This window comes from Haplochromis burtoni, unplaced genomic scaffold (assembly GCF_018398535.1).
Source record: "Haplochromis burtoni strain Fernald_Lab_line unplaced genomic scaffold, NCSU_Asbu1 Contig_79, whole genome shotgun sequence".
NCBI classification, from domain to species: Eukaryota; Metazoa; Chordata; class Actinopteri; order Cichliformes; family Cichlidae; genus Haplochromis; species Haplochromis burtoni.
In genome coordinates, this window is record NW_024582440.1 from 1,929,394 (window position 1) to 1,942,102 (window position 12,709).

General features: G+C 44.7%; 1 protein-coding gene across 2 annotated transcripts in view; it reads left to right on the top strand.

Moving 5' to 3' along the window:
* foxp4 (forkhead box P4) overlaps positions 1-12,709 on the top strand; it is a 93,545-nt gene that overhangs the window by 50,080 nt on the left and 30,756 nt on the right. For both annotated transcript variants that reach the window (XM_005924689.3, XM_005924688.3), the window contains exons 3-4: positions 1,267-1,356; positions 11,644-11,766. In XM_005924689.3, coding sequence (XP_005924751.1) covers positions 1,267-1,356; positions 11,644-11,766 — 213 coding nt within the window. The remainder of the gene's footprint in view (positions 1-1,266; positions 1,357-11,643; positions 11,767-12,709) is intronic.

The following is a 12,709-nucleotide window of genomic DNA, read 5'->3' on the forward strand; positions in this document are numbered from 1 at the left end:
CACACACACACACACACACACACACATAGGGACTTTCATAAATCAATATTTACTAAGGAACCTTTCCCCTTTGAGTCAGAGGAAGCAAATGTGCATCCTGCTGTCTCCCCTCTCTAACTCTCTGTCATGAGCTCTTGTGCGTGGTTGCATGTGTGTGTGTGTGTGTGTGTGTGTGTGTGTGGGTCTGTGCGCTTACGGTAAGTGCAAGGCGGCTCTGTTTTGAGATGGGTGTTTTCTTGTTTTGTTTTCTGAGTAGTTCAAACATTCCAACAAAAATGCCTGTTTCCTCAGGGACTGATTTGTCTCGGTGATAGAGAGTTTCGCTCTTTAGCACTGTGACAAAAAACACAACAAAGGAAAGAAAAACATAAAAAAAAAAAAAAACGAAACAAATATAATTAATACAGTTAAAGGCGATAAAAGACATTGAGAAAAGGTGCCTTATGTTGAGAGGGCAGGAGAGATGGCTGAGGCAGATTCCAGATTAATCAGTAAAACTCAAGCAGAGTGAAAGAATGGAAACAGCTAGTGAGCAATGGTGACACTGGTTTAGATGGACAACACTGGAGGGCAGACACGATAGAAATGGGAAGAGAAGGGAGAGTGAAGAGCTAGGTGGGGGTTAGTCACAGCTTTTCAGGGAATACCAAGCCAAACGGTTCCTTACATCACTCTGACACACACACACACACACACACACACACACACACACACACACACACACACACACACACACACACACACAAAACACCCACCATTCAAAAGACACACATGAAGATGTTGCTGACACACTTCTGCCTCACAGGATGTGGAAAACCCGCTCTACACTTTCCCCTGAGGAGGAGAAAGAAAGTGAACAGAGGGGGGAAAAGAAAGGGCATCGGTGAAAAAAAGGGAATGGGCAGAGGAGACGGTCGGAGATTTTTTTTTAAGTCAAGAGGACGTTTTGAATGAGTTGAGAAAGAACTCAGACACACCAACAGATATAAAAACTCAAGCAGGCTGTCAGCCAGGTGCATACCTCAGATTGAGGAAATCAGATTTGGAGAAGAGAGCAGGTACTGAAAGTGTGCACGCTCAGACGTTATGGGTGCATGGTGATATGAAACTGCACACATTGGGCTTTTTTCTTTTCTTTTTTTTGTAAATGTTAAGCATTACTTTGAAAGTGCGTGACTTTTTCGAGTTGCTTAACACAGAAAATACTGCACTGTACGACTGTGCGTGCACGATAAACATCTGATCATCTCCAATTCTCTCTTGCAGGCCCTCCAGGCAGCCAGACAATTCCTCCTCCAGCAGGCCTCTGGACTCAACTCCCCTGGCAGCAACGAGGTCAAACAGAGCCCAGTGCAGGTCAGAGCACACACACACGCACTCACACACACTAGCACACACATAGTTGCTGCTTTGTCACAATCTGCATGATATTAAGCCTCTGCCAGCCGCAACTTTGTTTTCACCAACTGCCACGTCACCTGCAGTCAATGATATAAGTGCATACTTTTGTTTCCCTTTTTCACTCTCTATCTGTGTGTATCTCTCCCTCGATTTCAGTGAGTGTGTGTGTGTGTGTGCGTGATTGTTAGTGAGTGATTGAATGAGGCCTTTGTAGTGATTGGGTAGCGAGTCGGTGTTTTTTTTTTTCTTTTCAGAGTTGAATTCAGCAGTAAGTGGAGAGAGCGGGGTTAGCTGGAGTGCAGGATCCCTGCTAAAAGACACTTGAGGAGGATATAGATACACACACAGAGTTACAACACATGCTTTATAGCTAGCAGTGTATGTTGATAGATATCACACAAGACATTCCTCTTGGTAATTCTTTTCGGTTATATAATATGCAGGCCGCATGCAAAAGCGTGATTTGTAGCTGTGTCGCATATCCATAAAGCGGGATCGTGGGTCTATTAGAGCAGCAAGCAGTCCGGTTATTGCACTGCTCTTCTCATTAGCATGCCACATTATAAACACACGGCCGCACCATCACAATATGGGAAACGCAGAAAAGGGGAAGAGAGAGAAAGACAGATGTGAGTCAGAAACGAGCATGAGGTAAGATTTACTGTGTGGTGTCTAAACCCGGTAAGGCACTTTTGGGGGGGAAAATAGGGCTTACTGATTTATAAAGCAAGGTAATAACACTCTGCATAAAGATCTGCAATTTTCATCTATATATGCAGCAACATTCCCATTAAAGCATTTTCATTTCAACTCCTAAATATATAGAAAATACATCTAAATGTCAAAGCTTTTCAGCAGCAGCACAGGGATGTTCGGAGCTGTGTGTTTTACTGTGAATAGCAGAATCTTCCGTGGCTGATCAGAAACAGTAATAAGATCACATAAAGCATCATCAAGAGAAAGCCCAAAAGTAAAGAATTTGAACTGTCGGCCACGCGGTTTAATTGCCAAGTGACCTCTGAGAAGTGCAAAAAATGCCACTGAATTAATGACTGCTTATTACTCAAGATGTCAAAAGAAAGAAAAAAAAAAGATTCCAAAAATGGGATTTTACAGCTTACACTTTAATCAAAACCTGAATCGCTATTTACTTTGGATAGAACCTGGCAGGTGTAGAAATGGGGTTTTATGACATAAGCAAATAAAATAAATACTGTTTTATACCATATCTGGGTTTTGAAACTCTTAGTTTCTCCTACTATTTCGACTGTTCGTTGCTCGGTCTCTGGCTTGCAGAATGACCTCCGTGGCTTTAATCCAGGCTGGCGGTCAATCCGTGTTGGGCTCAACTTTGCTTTGGCGAACAGGAGTTTACTTAAAGGATAGAAATTTAATTAAATGCTACATTACAACTCTTCACTTCCTGGCTCATCTTAAAAGAGAACTAAAAGAGATAGGAGGAGGGGGTGGGGAGGGAGTAAGAGAACGTAAGCATGTAGGGGGAAGTGAAACTGGGAGTTAACACGCAGTGTAATTCTGATGTTAGCCATTGAAGAGTGACGAGAACGTTGACATTCATTTTCACATGAATGGGATAAAGTGCAGGTCGAACGCGCGTTCACTTGACCTGCTTCAAATGCGCATCACTTATAAGAAAGAAGTGTAACCTTCCACTGCCTGCTCCTTCCTCTCTCTCTGTGCCGCCCTGCTCCTCTCCTGACTCTCCATCTCTGTCTTGTTTGTCTTGTTTGTTGCTGTGTGGCCTGCCTAACCTCTCTACTCTCCGGGGCATCAATGCTACATCTCTGTTGTCTGAGCTGTCAGCTCACATCGCCCCACACATCCTGCCAACACACACACAGATACACTTGGATTTACATTTGCGTGTGTGTGTGTTTGCTCCTGAGTCCTTCCAGACACAAACACAGCAGCACAAAGTATACGCCGGTTGTTGTTCCTGTGTGTTCCTGTGTGTCGCTTCGGCACTGAAGTTGTTTACAATAAATCAGGCTGGTAAGGGTGGCAGGTAGACATCTCTTAATTACTGTAATTTCCAGCTCTATGATCGCCTTTAAATCTCGGCGACTGCGCTCGGTTTCTTTAATTGAAGCAATCATCCATTGGCCACAGAGAGGGTGACGTGAACGGTGGCGTGAGCGAAGGTAGACATTTAATCTGGTCATTTGTAAAGGTGGCAGAAAGCGACTGTGCGGTGGCACGGTGGCTCCACATCAGGCACAAAATGGCCGTCCTCAGGTTGGCTCCTGCTGGGCTCGCTCTCACACATGCAAATGAGCCTGAGACAATAATGAGATCTTTAGGAGCTCGATAATTAGATTTTTCCCTTCTCTCCGAGGGAGAACCGCAGAGGCAGACAGGGTGAGCGGGAAGACTTCCTTTCGTGTCTTGACTTCTCTGGAGAAGCCTCGGTCTGCGCTTGACAAGCCACCCACCCCCTCTCCCGTACCCACCCACCATATCCTATGCCCCCACGCCTTCCCCATCATATTTCTATTCTTTTCTTTATTTATAATAGAGGGGAGGATCTGAGCAGAGAGCAAAAGAAACTCTCAGATTGTATCTGCCTTTTGATTGGTTGCTCAGAGATGGTCTCTGTGTTTGGCTGGATGTGCGAGATGGTATCAGTGCACTTTGTGTGTGTGTGTGCGTCTGTGCGCTCACACGTGTGTGTGTCACTGTCATGTCACGTTCAGGAAAAACCCGACAATAGCTCGAGTCTCGAGACAAGCAATTGAAGGAGAAATCGATTGTGTGCGACACAATTGCAGCGGCAGTGACTAAAAAGAAGAAAATATTTTAACAATTGATTATTTATTAGATAGCAGTGTATTAACAACTGGTTCAAGAAATGAACACAAGTGATACTTAATAACGATGGCCGGGAATTGTAGCTCTTTAGATTACAGTCTGACAATTGGACAAATAGATTGGGGAAGTTGTGTTTATGATCTTGCCACAAAGGCAGCTGGTTCATTTCACACTTTAAATGTGTGTTTGTCGATGGCGTTGGACATAATTGACCACAGTTACCTTAATTGGGAGCAGCAGAAGTGCTACTGAGAGAATTGGTGAGCAAAGTTGGCAGACGGTGTTGGAATTGGCGGATTACCCAGCATGATACGATGCGTCCGTGACCTGCCACACCTTCTCTACAATGGACTCACTTGGCAGACACTTACACTCCAGGGTGGGCACGGGCAGAAGCATATGCACCGTTTTGGCAGACACGCGCCTGGCACACTTAGCAAACTGGTACTTGGCATGCACACATACAGATTAACGCACGTGCTTGGCTGTGGCCCATACGTATGTAATTGAATAGCGCGGTGTCCCGTTTTCATGTATTATTGAGGAGCTCGTTTAATTAGGAAAAAAACGAAAAGACTCATTAGAGATATGTTAATTAGCTTGGCTCTCTGCTCTCTGGAGAGGTCTGACACCAGCGCAGTGGGATGAGGAAGAGAAGGAGGCGCACGAGGCGAAAACTGAGTCATGCCGCTCGTCACGTCGGGATTTTTTATGAATGCAGCTACTTTTTTTTTTTTTTTTAAATCCGTTTTAAAATATTAATATCTGCCGTGTTTGTCTTTGTATTGCTAAATGATTTCCTCCACTTGCCTTTTTTAAACTACCACGTATATATTGTTGAAATGTTGAAAACTAAACATAAGGATTGAGGGGGGTGTTCGAAGTCTTTTAACTAATCAACAAAAGTACTTGGAAAGATGAGTGTTTTGCCCCCTAGAGTCTGCAGAATTGAAGCAGTTCCTTCTTTCATTCTCTTTTATTTCCTTTCAAAGTGTTTTTCCCAAAGCACTTCTTTTGTCCACTCAATGAAAGTGCTTAGTTGGCAGTTTCTCTTATTTGATGTGGAGGGAATTGTGGCTGTGTGTGCACGTATTTGTGTGCAGTTTACCGTGTGTGTGTGTGTGTGTGTGTTTTGGGGGGTAGTATGGGATCCTGACAGTTTGCGAAGGGTGTATGAGAGGAGGCTGAGCAGCCAGTAGATTGGGCTTGGCTCTGGTCAGAGGGGTGGACAGACAGACGAGAAGGATGGAAAGGAAAGGTTTGGGTCTGGCCACTGAAGTGTGAAACTCTTATTTTGTGATTTGAAACATGAGTGAAATCAGTAATGAAATATGGTCGATAACGGCCTCTCACACTTCCCAATGAAGGGCCCAGAGTGTGTGTGTGTGTGTCTGTGTGTGTGTTTCTGGAAATGTGTTGTCATTTTTATTCTGGAGCACTGGGGCGTTAGATGGAGGGAGGCAGCGGAGGAGGAGAGCTTGGTGGAAGGGGGGGGTTATCCACTTGAACTTACTGGTCTTTCACTGTCCTCTCTCAAGTTTTCTTTTTTTTCTCTCTTTTTCATTTGTCTAGCCCCTGTCAGAGAAAGCTATGTTTTATACGCCTCCACATACAGTACATACTGTTTGTATATGAGTATCAGAGTCAAAGCGTGCATGGCCAGCGAGCACGGGACCAGCTTCAAGATCCCTTCAATTCTTCCCTTTTTGCTCTAAAAGACCCGTTCTTAATAATTATATTCACACACTTTTTGAACTAAAATATTTTATAGCATTTTACAAGTATGTAAAACACTATTTATTATTTAGTTTAATCCAGAACGTTTTGTCCCCAGTTAAAGTCATTTTACTGTTTCTTAACAAGCCGCTTAAACAAATATGTTCATTGTTCATCGAGACAACGACAGAAGCGTTACTCAGCAAAAAAAAAAAGGTTTGAAATACGGAGCATGTCCATATCATCCCCGGCCTCACCTGGCTTCGCTCATCAGTTTCCTTCAGAATAATGTGGCCCCTAGCCCCAATGCAGATTAGCTGGAGGAGGGGTACTCACCACACACAATGGGGCCCTTTTACTTTCAGTGAAGGCCCTGGCCCCGAGTTCCAAACAACACTCTCAGCACAGTAGGCACTCCTTCTCTCTTCACTCAAATGCTTTTCTCTTCTGCTTCTCTCTTTTCCCCTCTTACCCCTGCAAATCCCCACGCACCCACTCCCCCACCAACCCCAAGCTCTCCTCTCAGTCCTTGGCATGATGAGGACAGACAGGCTGGTTACCTGGAGGGGCTGAAAGATGGAGGGAGCAATAGAGATGATAGCTGGAGAATAAACAAATCCTAAACCAGCAAGAAACGAGAACGCTCGCCTCACACTGTTAAAACCTTTACGTGTAAGGACGCTGCACGGTGCTGAAACACACACAACCAAACGCAGTTGACCGGTGCCAGAAGAAGAAAAAAAAGACAACAATGCTTTGTCATGTGATTTGCAAACTTCTTTGCGACCTGTGTCCATGGAATAATGATTGAAAAACACTTTTTCAAGTAACTCAGAATGAAACAAAAATAAATATCAACAGAAAAAAAACAACTGTCCATAGGCCTATCTTTAAAGCTGGTTGGACAACAGCACGAGTATAAGAACAGAAATGGAATGCGGCCAATTACAGCTGGACGATGAGCGTTCCCTACAAATCCATTTTCAATCCTGATTACTCACTAACTTTAGAAACATTCTGCATTCATAGAACCTTTTTAAACGTCACCTTTTAACAGTGGAAATACTTGAAATGAAGGTGGTGGGTGACACAGTTCGGCCCAGACTATAAGGTCCATGAAGCCCGTCTCGCAAGGACAGCCGCCGGTCCCTGAGGTGTTGATGCAGACTGAGCGTCTTGGGAGATCTACACCAAAGCCTCGGGGAGAGTGACACGAGGGAGAACAATAGAGAGGGGGACCAATGGAGGGTTTTTGCAGGATCACCTGAAACTGCATGACTTTGACTTTCTCAAGAGAAACTTTCTCAACCAAAGTCACATTTTCCTTCAGCTTGGGACAAGCTAAACTATATAGAGGTGTACTTCTTTCTTTTTAAAGGTACTTAAAAGTCACGAAGGCCGCTGACAAACTCACCAAGTTGGTAACAATGGCTGCACAGTGTTGGAACCTCAAACAAAAAGTTTGGTTTCTGAAATGATTCGCTATCTTTTTTTATTTGCTTCAGTGAGTTCTATTCTCTCTCATACTCATATTTCTCATATTTCTATTTGCTATTTATGAAGTTTTGTGTGGTTGCGGTCACACAAACCAGATTCCAGAAGCTATAGCACCTGCATCTGTGTGGGTGTGTGTGTATAAGTGCGTTTGTGTGTGTGCATGTCACACACACACACACACACACACACACACACACACACACACACACACACTTTGCGGGGTGAGGTGGTAATGCTCAGTGACAAGGATAAACAGCACTGGGGTTTGCTCCCACCAACAGGCGGGGTGAAGAGGAGGAGGAGAGGAGGTCTGTGTCAGCCTCTCTCTCCTTTCCTCCTGCTCTCTCCTTGTCATTTTTTCAATTATCCTTCTCTCCTGTGTGTCCCCATAGACCCCGAGGCAGGGGCTGCATCATTTAGAGCGAGAGCCTGTTTAGATTCTGATTATAGCCTCCTTTCTTCTCGCCACTCACTGCCATCACTCGCACACTTAGATACATGTTGTGGCTTCACATATTTGAGCCAGCATGAGGTGGAGAACTGTAGAAGTACTTTTATCTCATTGTGAAGCTCCAGGAGGGGGTGTTGTGCTGAGGGCACAGTAATTCTTTTATAAATTGTCAACATGATCTTTTTGTTTCTCTGAATATAAGGAGTTGTGTCACGGCCCAGAAAGACTGCTTTTGTGTATTTCAAAGGTGATCATTCTGGTGCGTAAACATACTTTAGAAATATATATGATGGCTCAGGAGGCTGTGCATTGACCGTATTTATTGCAGTCAGCTGTCTCAGCTGGGAACGTGAAGTCTAAAGTCCAAAGTTCACTTCCAAATTAGCGGCGATGCATTCGTTTACCTAGCATTCTTCTGTGTAAACATAATAGCGAGCTGCACAGAGCCTATTCCCTCTGGCTGCACGCTGGTTTAATATCAGATCGCCATCCTTCGCATCTTCTAAAGGTTTCATCATGGAAAGCGGTGAAAGGCTTTCCTCCTTGTTAGAATGAAAAGTCATCAAGGGAGGAGAGGAGAGAGGGATGGAGCCTCATTGAAATGCAAGTTACATTCCCCTATTTCTCTCTCTTCACTCCTTTGGGACTTTATGCCTTTCTCCCCGTTCTCCTTCCCATCTTTCAGGCGCTCCCTTGCTCCCTCTCTTCCTTTGTTAATCAGTTAAACTCCCTCTTCAAACAACCCCTCTAATTACTCCTCCACTCTCTGTAAACGACAGGGCTGTCTCCTGTTTCTCTCCTCTTCGCTCGATCCCCATCTCCCCGGGCTCCCTCTATCCATGGCAAGGGTTGACCTCTGTCAGCCGCTGGCCCTCTCGACAGCGTGCGTCTTGGTGCGTGCGTGCATGCATGTGCGTCTACTAATGACGGATTCTTACATGGAAATGATAGGAGAGACAGCTTAGATTTTTGAAATCGTGGCATTGTTCACTGTCAGACTTTTAAATGTGTGCGCGTGAGCACGCTCGTGCACACGCGTCGTCGCTGCTTGAAGCTCGAGGCCGCACTTTCCTCTTTAAGCAAACCTCCCCGGTCGTGTTCCTTCCTCACACACATCTCTCATCTCCACCCATTATAATCCACTTCTTTTTTTCATTCCTCCCTATCTTCTTCCATTTCTTGCTTTTGTGGATGGTATCCGTCCTCCTCCACTTTCTCTTCTCGCCCCTCCGCTCACTTCCCCTCAGAATCACCTCTCGCCGACTAATCTGCCGCGCATCTCTCTCTTTTAAATTAACATGCAACGTGAAAAAAAAATGGACGACAACGGGGAAAAAAATTAAATGCATTTAATAAATGGCTGACTTGAAATCGCCTGGCTTTTCAGACTCTCCCTATTCACAGTCCAATGAAAGGGGAGAAATCATTCACCAGGAGAGACAAAGCCGAATGAAAATATAATTCTGCATTGTGAGGCGCTTTTGTCCTGGCCCGTCAAATCGCTAATGGCGAGGCTTTTGTTTTGTGGCGGCGCTCTCAGGCTGGCGGTGTCGTATGGCGGTGGCAACGCATGCCCCATAATCACCACGCTTTGTGATATTAGATTATAGGGGCAATTAATGGCGTCAAACCTTAACTACTCAGCATTCAGCCTGCCACACACACGTTCAGCTTTAAACGCATGCACGTTCGCACACACACACACACACACACACACACACCTTCACCCACATTCGCACGCACACATACAGTACAGTATATCTGCACTTGTACACAGGAACGCACATTCGGCTCTGGCGTCAGAACGTCAGCCAACACACAGAAAGGTGCTATATCTCCAGTAATTATTACGCCTGCGACTTGAAAATGTCGATGGCGGTGTGTATAAAATAGAGTGTATGAGTTGTCAGGAAGGAAGAATGGGATGCACAAGAGCAATTAATTACAGCTTTTCATTTGGCAGCTTAGAATGACAAGGCCCAGCGGCGGGGGCAAGCTGGCATGACGCCAAGCGGCACCCATCACCGCCCCCATCTTGCTCGCTGTTCCACCACCTCCCCCATCTCCTTTGCCTATTCCTTTACCAACTGCCACAACACCACCATTTTCCTTGCTCATCCCCTTCTGACTCTGTCTTTTCTTCTTCTTCTTCTCCTCCCTTCCTCTCAGCTCACACACCCACCCGCCCTCACACAACAGCACATTTATATTGCAACTCAATCCTCTTCTACTTCCGTAGCCCAGATTCACCTGTGCCCTGCCCTCTTCCTACCCCTCCTCCATCCTTTCATCATTGTGTGTGGTTCAAAGTGTCCTTAATTAGGTAAGCCTGGTTTCATAAAGGGATAGACAAAGTCTGGGGACACTGTTAGCACTGAGTAGAAGAAAAAGAGCAAGAGGACAGATGGCATGGAAGTGTTGCTTTTTGGTTTGTTTTTTCTTTATGGCCAATCTTGTTTACAAGGTCAAATCAGCTCTATACAAATTTCATGTACCGCTAACAGCTGACCTGCTGCCACCCTCCATACCTGAACTTAGGTGGTGAGTGGAAAGAGCCTAAGGGTGGGGTGGGGGGGACGACACACACATTAGCACACAAATGCATGCACACGCTTGCACACAGTTGATCAAGAGATGGATTAATAATTTATATATCAAAAAGTGAAAATCGGGAAATGGGCAATTACTTCATTTTCCTGTGAAATAGCCATAATATGTGAGCAGAGATATTAAAACAGCTCAATACAAACTTTATTATTTATGTGGAGAGAAGGAAGAGGTTGTTATCACTCAGTCTATAACCAGAGAAAAAGAGTTCTCAAACACAACCGCCCCCGCCCCCACCCCATATAGCCCTCCTCCCACCTCTGTAAATATCTCTTAGTTTCTCATCTATTAGCTGCGCTAATTAACTGTAGTTGTTGCCACAGTGAATAAATGCAAAATTGCTTTGTCAGCAGGATTTTGCCAGAGTGGTTTTTCAGATGTTGTGTCTGCATTTATGCATGTGCATGTTTGTCTCAGTTTCTGATTTTATGTGGTAAGTTTGTCTTCAGTTGTCATCAGATTAGTATCTGCACGTCTCTGTGTACAGTGCATATGCATTAAGAGCTGCTTGCACAACACCATCTACAAAAAATCACCATGCCGCTCTCCCTGTAAACCCCCCCCCTCTCTCACTTTCACTTTCTTTAGCAGCCTGAAGCGCTATCTCGTGAGATATTCATCTCATCAGATATCCACTTTGTTTTTCCTTTCTTCTTAGCCGGGCTTGACTGTGAGGAAAAGAGAATCGCAGGCAGTCGTAATCATGTGTTTATAAAACCAGATAAGATTTTATTTTTATTTTTTTTATAAGCCTATTGCATATCTGTCCTTTGATCTTGGGATTTTGCCACAGAAATAGTTTTTAATAGTGGCAGCTTTGTGTAGGAACTTGTCAACAATATGTTTTATAGCATGCCTATTTTTGTCTAATGTTGCCAGCATTTCTTAACAGTATCTGAAAGCAAAGAACAAGAGACAAGATAACTCTCCAGCTTACTTGTCTGCACCGTCATACTGTATAACCTCCTTTCAATGGGGCATTCAGGTGCAGGCACAGTCATGCTTAAAGCTTGCTGCGCTGGCTCTGCCTTTTGACACAAAGCTTAACTTAGCTTAAGTGGCTGACTTATCCTACTTTTGCTTGACAATATCTAGGTGTGTTAATAATTTATAATGTATGTGCTCCCCTGTTCTGTCTTTAGGTCCCGGTGTCTATGGCTATGATGAGTCCACAGATGATCACTCCACAGCAGATGCAACAGATCCTGTCCCCTCCTCAGCTTCAGGCCTTGCTGCAGCAACAGCAGGCTCTCATGCTACAGCAGGTAAGACGCGGATTCTCACACACACAACACACACACACACACACGCTTTATCTGGACCCAGTCCCAGCCTGACATGTTCGGATGTGTCTGTTTTAGTAGCCGCTGACACACAATGGGTGCGATTGTATCTCATTCAACGCTCTGAGATCTTTGAAGATAAACACACGTCCACATTTCCACTCATACACACATTGTCATTTCAACTGCCTCTTCTTTAGCATTGTTGTTAGGAGACAGGGCACGCTTCCGCCCGCGGGAACACACGAACACACCTATGCACGCGCACGCACGTGCTTTTTGGCATCGCCCTGTGAATCACGGTGATTAAGAAGTGTGTTGATGCCCGGCAGGTGATAGAGGAGTTGCCATGTCGACACACAAACCAATAAACACTCTTCATCTGCAACACATTTGTCAAATGCTTAGCCACACCAACCCCCATGACCTGCTACCTGCACAGGCAAACGCTCTTAAAGGCTGCAAACATGACCACTAACAGTGCAGGGACAGAGAAGTAATTGCTTAGTAGGGGATATCGAGAAAACACGGCTTGGGCAAAGCCAGAGCAGACAGAAGATTTAATAAGAAGTGGTAGCTTTAGGCGTGTATAAATTGCAGCGGGAAGATCTGACAACATGTATCATAATGGAAATGTGAAATGTGGTGGCTTTCTATAAACAGACATGCAGATGGCTAAGAACCTCTTCACCAGCTCTTTTTTTTCCTCTTTTCTTTTCTATAACGAGGAAAAATGGAGGCGGTGGGACGGGGGGTTGATAATGCACACTTACTCACAGCATCAATAATAAAACCACTGAGTTTAACATTGCTCTCCCACTTAATTAACCACAGTATGGACTACGCACTTAGTGTATATCTGCAAATCAGGCACTATTACACACACACACACACACACACACACACACACACACACACACACACA